This window comes from Brassica napus, chromosome A3, assembly GCF_020379485.1.
Source record: "Brassica napus cultivar Da-Ae chromosome A3, Da-Ae, whole genome shotgun sequence".
Taxonomy (NCBI): domain Eukaryota; kingdom Viridiplantae; phylum Streptophyta; class Magnoliopsida; order Brassicales; family Brassicaceae; genus Brassica; species Brassica napus.
This window is the reverse complement of record NC_063436.1, coordinates 23,871,689-23,888,168: the sequence shown is the minus strand read 5'-3', so window position 1 is coordinate 23,888,168 and position 16,480 is coordinate 23,871,689. Positions and strand designations below refer to the sequence as shown.

Sequence of the window (16,480 nt, the reverse complement as noted above, 5' to 3'; positions counted from 1 at the left end):
TTTTTTTCTGATGAAATTTGAAATTTATTGATCATCAAGTTAAAGAATTAACATTTACAAAAGAATGCCTACTTCTATAGTATCTCTTTAAAGGAAATCAAACACTAGAACTACTTCTATCAACCAGAAAGTTCGAAGCATCTTTGCAACAGACCGGCATTTTGGTGCTGTCCCTTATACTTCAAGGATGCAATTCTGTTCCTCATTGTCTTGTCTATGATCTTATGAAGTTGATCTGCTGTCTTCCATGTCATCTGATGCCTTCTCTCATTTCTCTCCCTCCAAACATGGTAGATAGTCATCTGAAACACCATTTTTATCAGAATCGAGTCCAACCTGTTGCGTCTACGACCTGCAATCATGCTCAGCGTTGCAGTCCAATCTGGGTTAGTCCTTCTGCCAAAGAAACCACGCACCAACTTCTCCCAGACAGTGAATGAATAAGGACAAGCGAAGAAAAGATGATCCCTAGTCTCATCCCTCTCCCCACACAACCCACAGCCTTGAACGACGCCCCAGTTCCGCATTCTAGCACCAGTACAGAGTCTATTAAGGACCGCTAGCCAAGTGATGAAAGATTACACTACTTTTTTTGAGTTTGGAAGATTACATGAATTTTGAATTTGTTTTTGTTACTACATTAATACATTATTTTATTGGTAATATTGTCTAAATATTTCTCAAAATATTTTTTTATAATTACTAAAATTTCATATTTTTATATTTACATAATTTTAAATAGTATATGAACTAAAAGTTATTATATACTATTATATTTTTGTATATAAACATTTTAGACAATATATTGTTGAGAATTTAAAAATAAATAAAAATATGATATATAATTATATATATATAAACCTTTTTAACCTATTTAAATAAATACACCTTTTTAACCTATTTAATAAATTTATTTTTGTATAAATATATTACATAGTTTAAGAATTTTAACACATTTTAATGATGAGTGATAAATTTTTTAAATGAAACAATTTTAAATTTTTTGTTAATTTACCTATTTAATATAATTTTGTCATATTTAATTCATATAGCACTTTTATTTTTATATAATAAAGAATATAACTATAGAAGTTACAAAAAACATTTTATTTTTATTTTATTTTTCATAATAAACTTTAGTTAACATTGATTTATAAAAATATTTTATTACTAATTACGAAATTAATTAATATGTTATTTTATAAAATATATAAATTTTTAAGTAAGAGTTTGTCATATTCTTTCTCAACAGGTTTTGTTATAATTTAAAAAAAAAATATAATTGGTTTATTATTAATGTAAATAATCAAATATGTCATATTAACTATTTCTTTAAGTGGTCGTACTATGACTTATTAATGGTATATAAAAATAGGTCTCTAATTAATAGATTAGATTGGATAGTATATGATTTTAACATTAAAATTTTAAGTCCTGGCAGCTTTTATAGTTAACCAGATGTATATCCTCATATACAAAAGATCTTATTGGTGACCATTAGATGAACATTAGAAATGAATAGGAAAAAATGTAGAGAAATAAAATTATAATAATGAAAAGGAAGATTATTACCTATTTATTTTATTAAAGAACAAATTTGTTCTATATTCCTTTTGAATAAAAGAAATGCAAAAGAAAAACTATTCTTTATAAATGGTGAAAAAAATTAAGAATAGTAAAGAATGCACTATTCCCTTTCATATGCATTTGCAAACCATAATATATGTTGATTATATTAAAATTGATTTGTAATTATAGAGAATATAAAATATTGGATTTTCATATACATTTGCAAACCATAATATATTAAAATCCCTCTCTGGTAAATCACATACTATAAATAAATAGTAATGTTTCACGACATTTGTGGCTGCGCCATATTATGGTAACTGATAAGTCCTTTCCATGCTAAATCTGGTGCATAGTCGTATCAATCACGTTAGGTTGGTTCCTTGATTCATACATATGATACGAAATTTAAAACATGATGTGCCTAAAACTTGGATAATTACATCTATCATTTAAATAAGAAGAGACGTATCAAAGATGTCTAAGAAGGATAGTATATATACATTTACTAGAAACCCCAATTATTGATTAAGAAGAGAGGTAATTTGATCCATAGATACCTTTTCTCGACACTATTTTTAATACGTTAGTCAAAAAGAATGTTGTAAAAAGTAAAACTAGACCAACGCTATTTTTAAAGTATATTTATTTGTAGGGGAAATTTATCAAATGACCTATATTTTCAAACTCAAACTTACCTATATTTATTGATATATGGAGTTTATATTTTAAAGATTTATGATAACTTGGAAATACATAACTGTACGGTCAATAATTTTCTAAGATTTGATACATTACATTTAAGTGTGCAAATTTACATTGTTAAACAAAAGAAAAACAATAGAAATTTTCTTAAATAAAATTTTAGTAGTGGATTGGAAGTTGATTAGCCAATGTTTCCACCATAAAATCTTGATGAACAGAGTCCCAACTGTTAATTATAGTCCACTCAAACATGTTTTGTACATTTTAAATGGATTTAACATATCTTTCACGATTTTTATTCTAAAAAATGCAGTCACATAGATTTGTAGAGATCAAAAAGAAAAAAGGTTATTTATGACAATAACACTTTCAACCAATTCATTTACCAAAAGAGTTGGATTACCACCAAATCCTTCTACGGTAGACTTCTAATATTGTAGAATCAAATGACTCTTTTCCTCAGTGAATTTTATGTCTCACTGACCCACATACCCAATTTGCAATATTGTAATATGGTTTTTTTTTGTAAAAGGATATTATTGTAGTATGGTTTTTAATTTTTTATTAGATCCTGGTTACCATGTTTGGATTTGAGTTTAGTGATGAATATAAGCGGTTTAGTTATGTTTTCACGTGGTATCATTTCATGGTTGAATTCATGTTTAAAGCAAATAAGAATCGAAATCCAAATTGTTTTATTTTTATGATACTACAACCAATCGGTTACTTATGACATGTTGGACAATTTTTACATTCCAATTGTTAGAAACTATATCTGCACCTCTATAATGGGTTTGATGTCTATAAAATATCTTGTATTCGGTCCATCCAAAATAAATATTTGAAACATTTTTTTTTTTGTAAATGGCTTTCAAAATATTTGAAACATGTTATTCCACTATTGTAGATTAATAAAAATTAAAATTTCCAATGAATTGGAAAATCATATTAGTTATTTATTTTTCAGATTAAAAGTTTGTTATTATTTTATTTGCTGTATTGAAATTTTGTTTTTACTTTTGAATGGAGCTTTCTATATGTATGTATATATATATATATATATATATATATATATATATTTTATCTTCGCTTTTTTTTTGAAACACATATATATTTTATCTATATATGCTTCATGTCACTATAATTGTCTAGGGACTAGGGAGTTTGGCAATTACTTGATTCTCTGGGAAGATCTTTTTATATAGCTTTAGTTTGCTTATCTTTCTCATATTCTGGATTCTTTTTGTTTTTGTTAGGTATATTTGATGATGACCCCCGAAAACGAATAAAGATATCATTATCACGGGATTTGTTTGTATCTATAACAAATATACTAAATAAATAAATGTTTCAGCTAATGTAGATATGTGTCAAATGGTATTTTCATATGATCGATATATGATTGGACTTGATATCATCTCTATAAATTTAATGTAGCAGGCCAACTCATTCTCAGACAAAACCTCTACAAAATTGGTCAAAATGTAGAATATATAAATGATCTATTTTTTTTATGTTTGTTTATGTTAAAATCGTAAACATTTTTGGGAACATACTTTATGTTTGGAAGAATTATATATTTTATGTATCCGTTAATAAGAAAACTCCAAATCAATTTGTTTTAACAAATTTTTTAAAAACTCCAACCAAATTTAACAAATGGTGTATCTCAAATTTAGGCTTCGAATATTTACAACCGTCCTGCACCGCAGTTAACAGTAACAAAAATCTCTACATATATTATATATCTATACATTTTTATAACTGTTAAAACCGCATCGCAGTTGAAACGCTTGTCCCGCACCGCTCAAACCACAGTCACCATTAGAATTAGAAAAGTCTTCCATGAAGCAACTGTATTTGAATTGATTTGAATAATTTATCATCATGAACATACTAGGACTGGACATATCAGTTGAATTTTAAAATCGAAATAAATTTCCAAATAGAAATGAAGTTACATCAGAGGGCGCATGTTAGAATTCAGAAGCCACATGATATGATGCTCTCCTGAATCTTATAATTGAGATATCAATGTATTTTTTTTTTCATGAATTCAGTGACTTTGATATGACATAAATACGCTCGAAAATTAAACTTTAGCGAAAATACCAAGATCGGACTCAGCTTCCATTTCCAAAGGCAACTTTACTAGTGGTTATGAATCAGTTTATTCACGTATATAGAATCCATTAGTTCTCTGAGAATTGTAGAATCCATTAGTTCTCGAGCATTTTAGAATCCCGTCTCTCGATTTCTTTAAGAAACTCTGCTCTGTATTTCCATATTTAGGAATATGCTACCATTTGGTGAAAAGTTGGATTACAAAACTAATAATATTACATCAACAATCAAATTAGATCGTGATTAATAAGTTTGTTCAACATCACTGACTAGTAGTCTAATACACTGTAGTGTTAGTTACTTGTTAGTTAAAATATATTTAGCTTTCTTAAATAATCTTTTGGCGATATATTCATATGTACAAACACGTTTAATGAAGAATCTTCTAGCTCTGAATGAAAAGCTAAAAGACTCCACTGATCGTTCGAGCGTAGACCGTCTCTTTATCTTTAAATTACGCAAACTTAATCAAGACTCAACCAAAGCACATCAAATTTCCATGATCTATATGTTCCCATTGCAGTCTATCGTACGCAGATCGTAGAAAGAGGGCCGTCCACCCGTGGATTAAGGGAAAACAAACATTGTCATTTATCACCTAAGCTAACATTCAGCTTGGGTATATGGCAATCGGACAGTTAACGAAAAATATCCTGAAATAATTCTTCATTTCACGCTTACAAACAATATATAATTCATGAATATTCATTTACTTTCGGAGTTTACGTAGAATGGTAGAATATCTAAGCGCCCAGTACTCTTAAGAATTGTTTATTTGATATTTTATATATTTCCGAAATAATTGTTTTTTCTCTTATTATTTTACTTGTTTCTGTAATAATTATTGCTTCAGTTTTTTGGTAGGGGAAATACTACTGGTCCACAGTCTAAGTTTTCATGTGTGTGGATAAGATAGAAACAGTCAAATCTTTCTTTAGGACACAAGGAAGAACTCAACTTGTTTTTGTTTTTTAACTCACTTGTTCACACCCATAGATATTCGTCGTCCACAACTCAACAATTATATATCTAAAGCCCTTAATTTTATGATTTTTGTTTTTAAATTATTATTCTCTTGTGAGTTGTGCGCTTCCTAAAATCTAAATTAAGTTACCCAAAAAGGATTTGAATATAACCTATATATGGCAGATCCATCCTTGCTAGAAATGTCTTTTTCGTTTCTACATATGATAGATATAGTACACATAACACACCACAATACTAACATGTCATAAAATCACCCAAAACAAGAACTAAAGTTTTACAACCAAAAATAATACTGTAATAAAGAGAAATCTATAACTAATGTTAACCCATTAAACATCATCAATTATTTTACAAGCCCAATATGTCTCATTCTCTCATGAAAACTATGTACATGCAAACAAGAGAGACAAAATAGATCTTAAGTTACATATATATTGGAACTTTTCTCTCTCTCTTTCTATATATATATAAGTAGTATATAAGTGTATATATATGTAGTTTATAGCTATTATCGATCAATGCTCTTGCTTGAAGAAAATGGAAGGAAGAATTTCCTTCAAAAGCTCATATTCGCCTCCTTGGTGATAGTTTTGATGAGAAGAATTAGGGTTTGCATTCACACTACCATAACCACTCTGTCCGTATCCATAATCCAAAGCCCCCTCCACAGAGCCACCGCTAGTATAAGCAGCCGTCCGAAACATATCATGTGTAAAGCTTCTCGGAGTCATGAAGTCAGAGTACATAGCAGCCGCCGCGGAATTTCCCCGAAGATTAGTCGGAATGGGATGGTTGTGTTGACCCTCGTACGTTGTAATCACAACCGTTGGATCTTGGAACGATCTCTCCACTCGTTTCTTCACGTTACATTTTTGTGTCGTGCATCTATAGTAACTCCTGTTTTCGTTTGCATTTGCAATTATTAGTTTCTAAAATATTTTTTTGTTTTATCTTAAAGTATAAAATGCATAAAATTAAAATGAAATGAAATTACCTTGGGTAAGGGCTGTTTTTGACGGCCTTTTGGCCGTATTTTCTCCATCTATAACCATCTTCTAGATGATCAACTTCGCTTTTAGTCATAAACGACACTCGTGGCTCTCTTTGTTTCTTCTCTTCGTTTTTTTTCGTTTTCCCTCTGAAATTATAACATTATAAAATTACCATACTAGACTATATTGCTAATGAGGGGATCATTTGATATTTCATAATATAAATGACTTACACTTTTTTGGAGTTTTGATTTTCTTCACCTCCATCTTCAGCTAATTCTCTTTTCCTGATCTGACTTTTACCGGAATCCTCACCAGGATGATCAGCCTCGCTAGAAGAAGAAGGTGCAGAAACCCTAGTTGGAGTCTCGCCGGTAACGTCATTAGATACATCTCGTTTTGATTCTTGGTCGATCGAAGAGTTGAAAACCTCTGAAGAAGAAGGAGAAAGACCAAAAGTTTTCTGCAGTAGAGAGTCGTACGCTCCTGGAGAGCTCTGGAGGCAATCAGTGAAGGAGTAGGAAGATAGATCGAAACCGTTGTTTCCATAAGAAGACGGAGCTGAAGTGGGGAGATTCATCATATCATACAAAGAGAAGGATGAAGGGAATTGGTAGTTGTAGAAATCTTTGGTTTCATTGGACATGGTGAAGAACAATGAAGAGATGAAACCAAAAAAAAAAGTGAAAAGAAGATAAAGAAGAAGAAGAGAGAAGAAAAGATTTTTAGGTTTGGGGATTGGATATTTTTTCTATGGGGTCGAGATTGGTGTTTGGACTTTAATTGGGTCTTCGACTCTCTTTCTCGTATTTATGCATTTTGAAACTCAAAAAAGGATGAGAGAGAAAGAGAGTGACGAATAATCATGTTTTTGGTTTGATTTGATTTGTAAAGGAGTTAATTAAGTAAAGCTTTAATGGGATATATTTCAATGGTACGTGTGTGAATCCAAAAGTAAATTGTACTCCTATTTCTTATTTTCATGCAAACTTCTTTATTGTTACAATTTTTTTTTGTCAATTAAGATAAATTACTTAAAAGATTCATATACCCAAACCGGTGTTACATTTTTCTTACTGAATGCATTTTAATAGCTTTTAACTTCATAATTTTAAAATATATTAGTTATCGGTATAAATTTGAACATATATGAGCAGAGGCGGCCCTTGACGGAAGCGGAAGAAGCGGGTGCTTCCAGCCGATAATAAAATAAGAAGTTTAGCGGCCACATATGACATGAGTTATTCATTAGCTCTACTGGTTGTGTTGTGCCAATAGATAGCGGAGGTTATGAGTTTGACATCTTGTTACCTACATTTTTAAAACTATTTTCTCTTTTAAAAGTAAATGAGCATAAATAGGCATTTTTTTACATTTGGCTTCTAGCCCAGCAATTACACGGACCGGCTCTGTATATGAGATATAAACAAAACATGCACTTAATAGTGTTTTTAAATAAATCTTGACAGAGTAAAATTAAAATAACAATGTGAAAGATAAGATAGTACTAGCTTATTATATATATATTCAGCAAGTAAGATATACTATATGTGAATATTAAGAAAATTGTGATATCATTTTGAGCATTTTGAATGACTTATTAGTTTTTGGCAATAAGCACTTTATTATGGATATAAAGCTAAGTTTACAAAAAGGAGCTGCAAAAATGGCTTCTAGTGGGGAAACATACTTAGCTTATGGAGTTTTTAAATTGGTATCTTCACTAAAATTTCCCAAATCTTCTTTTATTGCTTTTGCCACATTCGATAAACATACTACTCCCTCCGTTTTTTTATATTTGACGTTTTAGAAGAATTTTTTTGTTCCAAATTATTAGACGTTTTCAATTTTCTATGTAAAATTTATTACTAATTAATGATAGATGACCAATGATATTATAGTTTCTATTTTGTTATTGGTTAAATTGTAGTTAGGTAAACAATTAATGATGTTTTTGTTTAGAAAATTAAATGTTTCTTAATCTACGTGCGCAATCCTAAAGAGTCATGTATAAAAAAACGGAGGGAGTAGTAGTATAAAACATGTAGCATAAATTATGGGTTCGTTTAGTGTGCTGCCTTTTTAATGGGGCAACAAAGTAAGATATTAAAAGTTCGCACCTCCGATTTGATTTCCACTGTACATGTGGACCAGTGAACGGACGTGGGAACACCGGCTACGACCAAGCGCGTGGAGAAATGCGACGTAATTGAAGGAGTCTTAGTCAGCGAAGACTATGGCTTACCGGAAACCGGATACAGTCGGTCATGGTTCGCTTGGTGTGTGAAGAACCAAAGAACAACAGGCAGCAGTCAAATATCAGAATTAAAGGTTATTTTCAAAAATATATATTTGGGAGTATCAGGCAGCCACGTGTAAATTACTGGCACCGGCATTTTGACCGTCGCCGACACATGCCTGGGCACGTGATAGACTGTCCTCTCTTCTTCTTCCCTTACTGCTTCACGAACCTTAATAATTGTTCATAGCCGTGAATTTAAAACTCCTTTCTAGTCAAGAGGCAATAATATACAGACCCTACATATATATTGGTTATAATAATCTCTTGATACTACAACTTTTCTAATAGAAATACATTATAGTGTAATAATTTGACCGCCATATACTGCAAACTTGTGACATTTCAAGGCGAATTGGTTTAATATGTCACTCTTTTGAGCGGAGTAGATGGCTAAGCTGACTGATAAATGAGGTCATCATTACGTTACGGAAATTTCTTTCCACATTAGAACTTTCTTTTGCCTCTTGGCAAGTAAAGGAGCACATAGCCTCAGTTAAAAAAAAAAAGGTAAAGGAGCACTGAAATAGTATAAACTAAAGTATATCAAGGGAAAGATGGTCAAACCAATATTATTGTAAGCTAATGCATTATGTAATAACGCTTTTTACAGAGGCCGTAACTGCTAAATTGATTTAGAATTAATGGAACAAAAATAAATGGAATGATAGGAATGAAATACATTCCATTCATTCATGAAATTTTTTATTATGGAATACTTTTCTTATATTTTATCGAAATATTTTTGGAATCGGTGGAATGACCATTCCATTCCATTCCATTCCATTCCATTCATATCAAATGGTAAATTTTTTTTTGAAATTAATGGAATCCACCATTCTACATCATTCCATTCCAAAATATTGTAATCCAGTTGTATCCAAAGACAGAAATTTCTTCTATAAATAAATAATAGTATTGTTTTATTTGCGTTAATCGTGGGGAAGTTGCTATGAACCTTATGCTATAATATTTTTCTAGTAATCGTTTTCATCAAGAAAATTGATAGAAACATGATGAGGCAAGAAAATAGACATATAGTGCCTAACCGACATGACAAATGAGAAGGAGACATACATCAGCTTTAGTGTGGTCAAAGTAAAATGTTACTCCCTCCGTTTTCTTTTTAGAGAAATTTGTGTGTTCTAAATTATATGATATTTTCGATTTTCTATGTAAAATTTGTTAACGGTTAATGTTATATAACCAATAATAATATATCTTCTATTTTATTATTGGTTGATTTATGGTTAAGTAAATAATTAATGATGTTTTTATTTTAAAAATGTAAGAAATTAATGATTTTTTTAATTTGTGTGCATAATTTTAAAACGATTTATATTCAAAAACGGATGGAGTATTTATTATGATTCAAAAATGAATTTAAATAAAATATCTTTAGAAAAAGGTTATTAAAGTTTTCTACTACATATTTTTATTAAATGAAAATAATAAATTGTAATTTAAGAAAAATCTGACTTTGTTAAGTTACTAATCATTAATTAGTCAAAAGATAATGTATTAACAATTAAATTTTAATTTATTTTTAATATTTGTTTATTTTTAATATTTGTGAAATACTGAAGATATCCATTAATTTGAAATAAATGGAATATTAATTTTAAAATTAACTAAGAATATGACAAGATAAAAACAAAATATATTTATTTTGTTTATAGACAAATTAGATATTTCATGGTCTAGTGGTTTAGCTCAGGATCCGTTTATTTGGTATGTGAAGGTTCCAACCCTGGTTCCAACTCATTCTCTTCACGTTCCTACACAAAAATTGTTATTTTCTTGTGTCACAAGTTTGTGGATTATGAATTATAATAGATCTTTTATAAAAAAAACTACAATTGATTACGCCTGATAATCTTTGTCTTGTATAACAATCTCTACATAAGAACTAGAATGGTATGGAAGCTCCGACATAGCATACTCAAATGTGAAAACCCATAACGTAACTCCGGCCATGTTTTTAGTTCCTTTTTGGTCAAAACGGAGTATGACGAAAAACGTTTTCGAGAGAAGCAATATTAATTACCAATCTAGTAATCTTTTGTCGAAATTAAAAAAGAGTGAATAACTCTAAATGAAACGTAGGGGACATTAACTATTCTAATTTGCTTAACTGCAGCTTTAGGTTCAGGCATGCTTGTATCTCATTACCATTTCCTTCGAAAATGAATTCACATTTTGACCCAAAAAAAGAACTATTCTCATTTGAGCAAAAACATCAAATCGAATTGTTCTTTAACAAGGAAAATAAAGTTCAACTATTATCGAATTACACATCTAACGTATAATGAGTAGTATCTAACATAACTAATTCTAATCTTCTATTGCATATAATGGTAGTAGCTCGTCTCTGCTTCTCGTACCTATTCATAATGCATATATAGTTTAGATAACATAACAGTTCCATTGGAGTGCCCTATATTATACACATTTATCGCTTAGTTAAGGCACAAATTAAACACCGTAATTGGTGCCTATAAGTTTGCGCTGTCATATCCATAAAGCTTCATTTGAAGCTAGCCCTGCATTTCACTAAAGTTATATGTTAGTTAATGTGATTTTATTGTTTACTGTATTTGCTAATTACCCTAGTTGAAACCGTGGACCTCCGCATTTATAACTTGTAAGAGAAAAAAAACATTAGCAATATACACACATACAAACACACATATAACTGTATCTGTCTGCAGTTGAAAAGTCTGACCTACTTTGGCATACGTGCCTAACTTATAAAGATATAATAAAAATAATGTAGTCAAAATACATAATTAACTTGTATATTTAAATACTAGTAAGAAAATAAAAGAAAAGAGATTGAAATTTGACCCAAAAAGGAGAATGAAAATGTTGACTTTTAACCTTTAGAACAAATAATTGGGGCAGGTTTGTTGTTAGGTGTATGGTATTATTATTATTTTGCTAGTATATATGAATAAAAAGGAATCTCTTGTATTTTCTGTTCTTTCACACACATCCTCTTCTTTCGAAATGTTGAGTTGTTAGAGGTGATAAATTTAATTTTATAGGGTGTTTGTTCTAAGTGGCTCGTTGGTATTGATCATGGGTCATCAGCCAGCGATCGAGCACACACATCCCCTAATGAAAAGAAGACAAAAGAAACAAAGTTAAACAATAAGATTTAGTCAAAAGAAAAACAAAAGGATAATAAGAATAGTCATGTTTGAATGGAGGAATATAATTATCAAAAATAGGGAAAATAATGTTCAATAATTTATATATCAAGTCTACATGATTAAAACCACATTTTTATGGCTAACATACTGCCATACGAATAACTTTTTTTACTAATAATTTGAGAGTAATACCCTTAAAAACTGCTGCAGAAGAAAAACTAATTTTGTTTGATATGATTGACCCTGTTTGGTGAAAGAAAATCATTCGAAATTTCAGGAATTTTCTCTTCCGGAAAAAAGTTATAAGTGTTACCGAACAAAAAAAGTCCGATCAGACCATCAAGCATCCAAATCTATGTACAGTGCATTGAACCATATAACTCTTGATCCTAAATTCCTAACAGGGGTCATTAACATCTCTGAACCTCTGGTTTAGATGAGAAACATATCTGACCATCCTACCAAAGCAAACCGATGAAATAACCATTTGGCATAACATCAAACCGGTAAGAAAAAACCCACAGAATTCCTCCTCATCAACTTAGCGGGTAAACGGAGATGCTCTATTAGGGATATGAATCAGTGAATCCTGCTTATCCACATTATGCAAGACAAGAATAAAGACATGAGATCGTTCTAAACCTGTTTTAAGTAAACCAGGGACTGGACTCTTGATCATCATCAATAGCATCGTCAGCATGGTTGATCAGTTTGTAAATCACATACTTACTACAAACACACAAAAAAAAACCCAAAAGATATGTGGCTAATAGGCGAAAAGATATCGTATTCGGTTTATAAAACATAATATAGGTCAAAATCGAAAATCAGGTTTTGAAACTTATAAATAAGGGCTTAATGGTTTGTAATTTATTATTCACATTATAATAAAGAAAACATAATGCATGTGTTTCAATCAAATTTCTCTCTAGTTTCTTGCTTTCTCTAAGTCTTAACTTATTGGCTATTCACAACATATTCCTATCACGACAACTCTGGAAGAAACTAGCAAAATTTGTTGTCATGTCATCAGGACACCTTTTGTGTTCGGGATGTTGTCATGTTTTCATGTATTTAGCAAATTTGTCATGTCATAAGGGACATCTTTTGAGTTCTGGATATTGTCATGTCTTTTTACAGTTTTTTTCAAACGAACGTTTTTTTAACACAAACTTACTTTCATTAAAACTCAATCTTGTTCAATACAATACCAAAAGCCGAGAGGGAATGATCCATTCGCTTTGGCAATAAACACAAAACGAACGTTTATCTTGTCTATTTGATTGTAGTTCTCGTAACATGACACTGCAATAACGCATGACAAAACTGCAGTAGTATAATACTATTTTATAATAAAAACAAAAACCTAGTTGGAATGGGTAACATGATAATAGTTAGGCATTAGAATCAGAACCGGGACAACACTTGCTCCGTAGATAAGGGCCATACAAGTACGCAGTTATTGATAAACATTAGTAACTAGGGAAACTTGGGAATGTTTACATGTATCGCAATATTCTTTCTAAAATACTCCAAAGACTGTAATTATGTCTTCGGTTTTGCCTTTTCCGCATCAGATCAGCCGGTCACGAGTTTGTAGTCTATCTTCGAATAGCTAACAGAGGATGAAAGAGAAGCGTGGAAGTGTTATGTGCACCGAACCAAGACCATTAAGCACTCAAATTTATACACATTGGATGAGTGACTGGCTCGCAAGGCAAGACCAACAACATAATTAAGATCGGTTCAAGCTCTTTTTAAGTAAACTAGAGACCTGACTACTTATCAATTATCATTAATAATTCAGCATCGTTGATTAGGTTTGTAATTTAACTACTACTGTAAACTAAGCTAAAAGCAAAAAAAAAAAGTTGCAAGAGGATCAATCGCCACTGCTACTCTCCAAGAGATCTCCAAGAGTAATCTTTCCGTTGCTGCATCGGTCGAGTTTATCAAACTGTTTAGAGATTGGAGTTATGTCTTTGTCCGTTATTTTCTCCATCTCCTTAAGTTTGTAAATCACATACTCCGCTTTACTAAAACACACACACAGACACACACAAAAAACAAGAATATATATCACATTAGAGCTACCAAACAAAGCATATATATGTATAACATGTCTTGTATCCATAAAATGCGATTAAAGATTCATTTAAAACCTAACAGAGTGTGCCAAACCATATAAAATGAATAGTATCAAATACCTCACACAGCCATTGTTATCGATATCAGCAGCAAAGAACTGAGAGACAGACATCGCCTCACACAGCACTTTCTTCGCCCGTTCCCTATTCCTCTTATCAACTCTCGCCTCAGCCAAATACAAAAACGCCCGAGCCACGGCTAACGTAGACACAAGCAGCCACACCGCGGCGAAAAGCCTACCGGGCAGAGTCTTAAACGCTCTGTCTCCATACCCAACAGTAGTAACCGACATAACCGAGAGATAAAACGAATCCAACCAACCGATTCCTTCAATAAAATGCATGATCCCAACACCAAGAGCAATGCACAACACCACAACACCTAACGCTAAACCAACTTTCAACCTAATCCTCATCCTCCCTTTCTTCACATCGATTATATACGACCTCGTTTTATGATCAGGCTCGTCTCTCCGCTTAGCGGAGTCTAACATGTAACTCTCTTGAAGGTCAAGAACGTAAGAAACCATCCCGCTAAGCAAAATATCTATAAAACCAAACCCGACAAGGACGAACATGATCGAGAACAGCTTGGTGACGACACTGTTGGGAGTTATGTCTCCGTACCCGATCGTGCACATCGTGACGATGCAAAAGTACAACCCATCGACGACGGGGTGGGTCTGATTCACCACGTAGTGATCGCGGTTCAGCCAGTAGATGAGCACGCCCAAGGAGAGGTACACGACGAGGAGAGCGAAGGCTTGTCTCACGACGGAGCGCGACGAGTCGAGGTCCTTCTGCTGCGGCGTCGGGTGGTGGTGGTGGTCGTTGATCACGGCCATCGCGGGCGCGGTTTTGGAGCGGTGGAGCGCGTGGCCGTGAGACCATGGCTCAGGCTGCGGCGGGAGGAGAGGGTCGGCGGTTGAGGCGTCGGAGAATGCTTCTCCGGCGGCGGCGGCGGCGGTGGCGGTGGCGGAGGAAGAAGAGGGGGAGTGTTTCTGAGAGAGGGAGTCGAAGTACTGAGAGGAGGAGTCACGGGGGGAGCGGGAGAAGGGTCCGAAGATTAAACGGTCTTTGAACTCCTTTGGTGTCATGGGCATGGGGATGGCGACTTCGCCTTCTTCGGGTACGGGGAAGAGGATCGGAGGAGGTTCTCTCATTCTAGGGATGGTCATGTACTGGAGTAGTGGGTCTAAGGTGTTATTACCGCTGTTTCTGTCTTCTGCCATTTTTTTTTGTTTTGGTCGGAAAATCGGTGGGGGGTTTGAACTAACGAGTTGGTCGGAAAATGAGGTTGGTGTTATACTATCGGCGATTAGATGGTAAGGAATGGTTAGTGGTGGGACGAAAAGAGTGGAGAAACCGAGAGAAAAGGAAGAGAGTTTATCAGGAAGGATCGAAGAAGAAGCAGATATGGCGCTTTCTCTGTTTTTTTTCTTTTTTTTTGTGTGGCTATTACATTTTCATATAGATATATCAAATGTTTGTTATTATGTGTAAAAATTGCCTAGAAATCATGGACTACAAATGATAAAAACAACTTAAATTACTTCATAAACATAATAAATCATCAAGTTATTTAAATTTACTCTGTTTTTCTTAACCCATTTTAATTTACTCAGCTAAATCTCTAACTTACATTGACTAACATAAATTAGTTGTGTAGTTAAATTATCTAGAACATCTCCAAAATAAATTCTATAATTTCAAATATATAGTTTTTTGCTCTCCAAAAAAATACTTCAAAACTTCAAATTTGAATTTTTATTTTTTTATTTGCATTTGAATCCTTATAATTAATTACACATCACATTTATGATTTTTAATTATTTTCTCATTTATTGTTTTAATTCTTAAAATTCTTATATATCATAAATAATTCAAGTTTATTTTTATAAATTCAAATTTTACACATTAAATTAAATTAAATTTTAAAATAAGTTTTATAATATTTTAAAAATAGAATTAGACAACTAGAATATTACAAAAGAAATTTAATTATTTTTAAAAAAAGATACATGATGAAATAATTATTACACAAATTTATTATATATTACAACAATACTAATAGTCTGGTAAATTTTCTCTGGAACCTCTACAATCTCTAAAACATTATCCAAAAAAAAATTTGTGTAACAGAAGACAGAGCATTACAAAAATATTTTATGAAAATGTTATATTTTGCTTGTAGTTTTATATTTAATTATGTATTTCTATTTATAATTTTATATATTTATTGTAATATTTTATTAGTTAATATTACCTTAATATTTTTAGGTATGTACTAGTTATTTTTAAATTTTTAATAGATTTATATTAATTACAAGAAATATAAGAATCATAATGTAAAATATAAATAATTTTGAAATTAAGTTTGAAGTTTTGCTTTTGGAAAAGAACATCTTAAAATTTCAAATTTAGAATTTTGCAAACTCTAAAATAGAGAGTCTTTTTGAAAATGCTCTTAATGAGAACTATGTAAACTATGTCGTTTTTATA

General features: G+C 31.6%; 3 protein-coding genes across 3 annotated transcripts; all 3 read right to left on the bottom strand.

The window, feature by feature from the left end:
* Window positions 1–119: 119 nt before the first annotated feature.
* On the bottom strand, window positions 120–527 carry LOC106442527. Its single transcript, XM_013884203.2, has one exon. The coding sequence runs from the start codon at window positions 525–527 to the stop codon at window positions 120–122; it is 408 nt and encodes a 135-aa protein (XP_013739657.2).
* Window positions 528–5,900: 5,373 nt separating this feature from the next.
* LOC106440191 (probable WRKY transcription factor 28) lies at window positions 5,901–7,023 on the bottom strand. The gene is given in 3 exon segments (NM_001316305.1): window positions 5,901–6,282; window positions 6,380–6,523; window positions 6,611–7,023. Coding segments are annotated over 3 exon segments (939 nt in total).
* Window positions 7,024–13,483: 6,460 nt separating this feature from the next.
* Window positions 13,484–15,417, bottom strand: LOC106440192 (two-pore potassium channel 3-like). The gene is made up of 2 exons (XM_013881794.3): window positions 14,039–15,417; window positions 13,484–13,867 (listed from the first exon to the last, which is right to left on the bottom strand). Exons 1-2 carry the CDS (start codon window positions 15,208–15,210, stop codon window positions 13,714–13,716), a joined length of 1,326 nt encoding a protein of 441 aa, XP_013737248.1. The 5' UTR covers window positions 15,211–15,417; the 3' UTR covers window positions 13,484–13,713.
* Window positions 15,418–16,480: the final 1,063 nt, after the last annotated feature.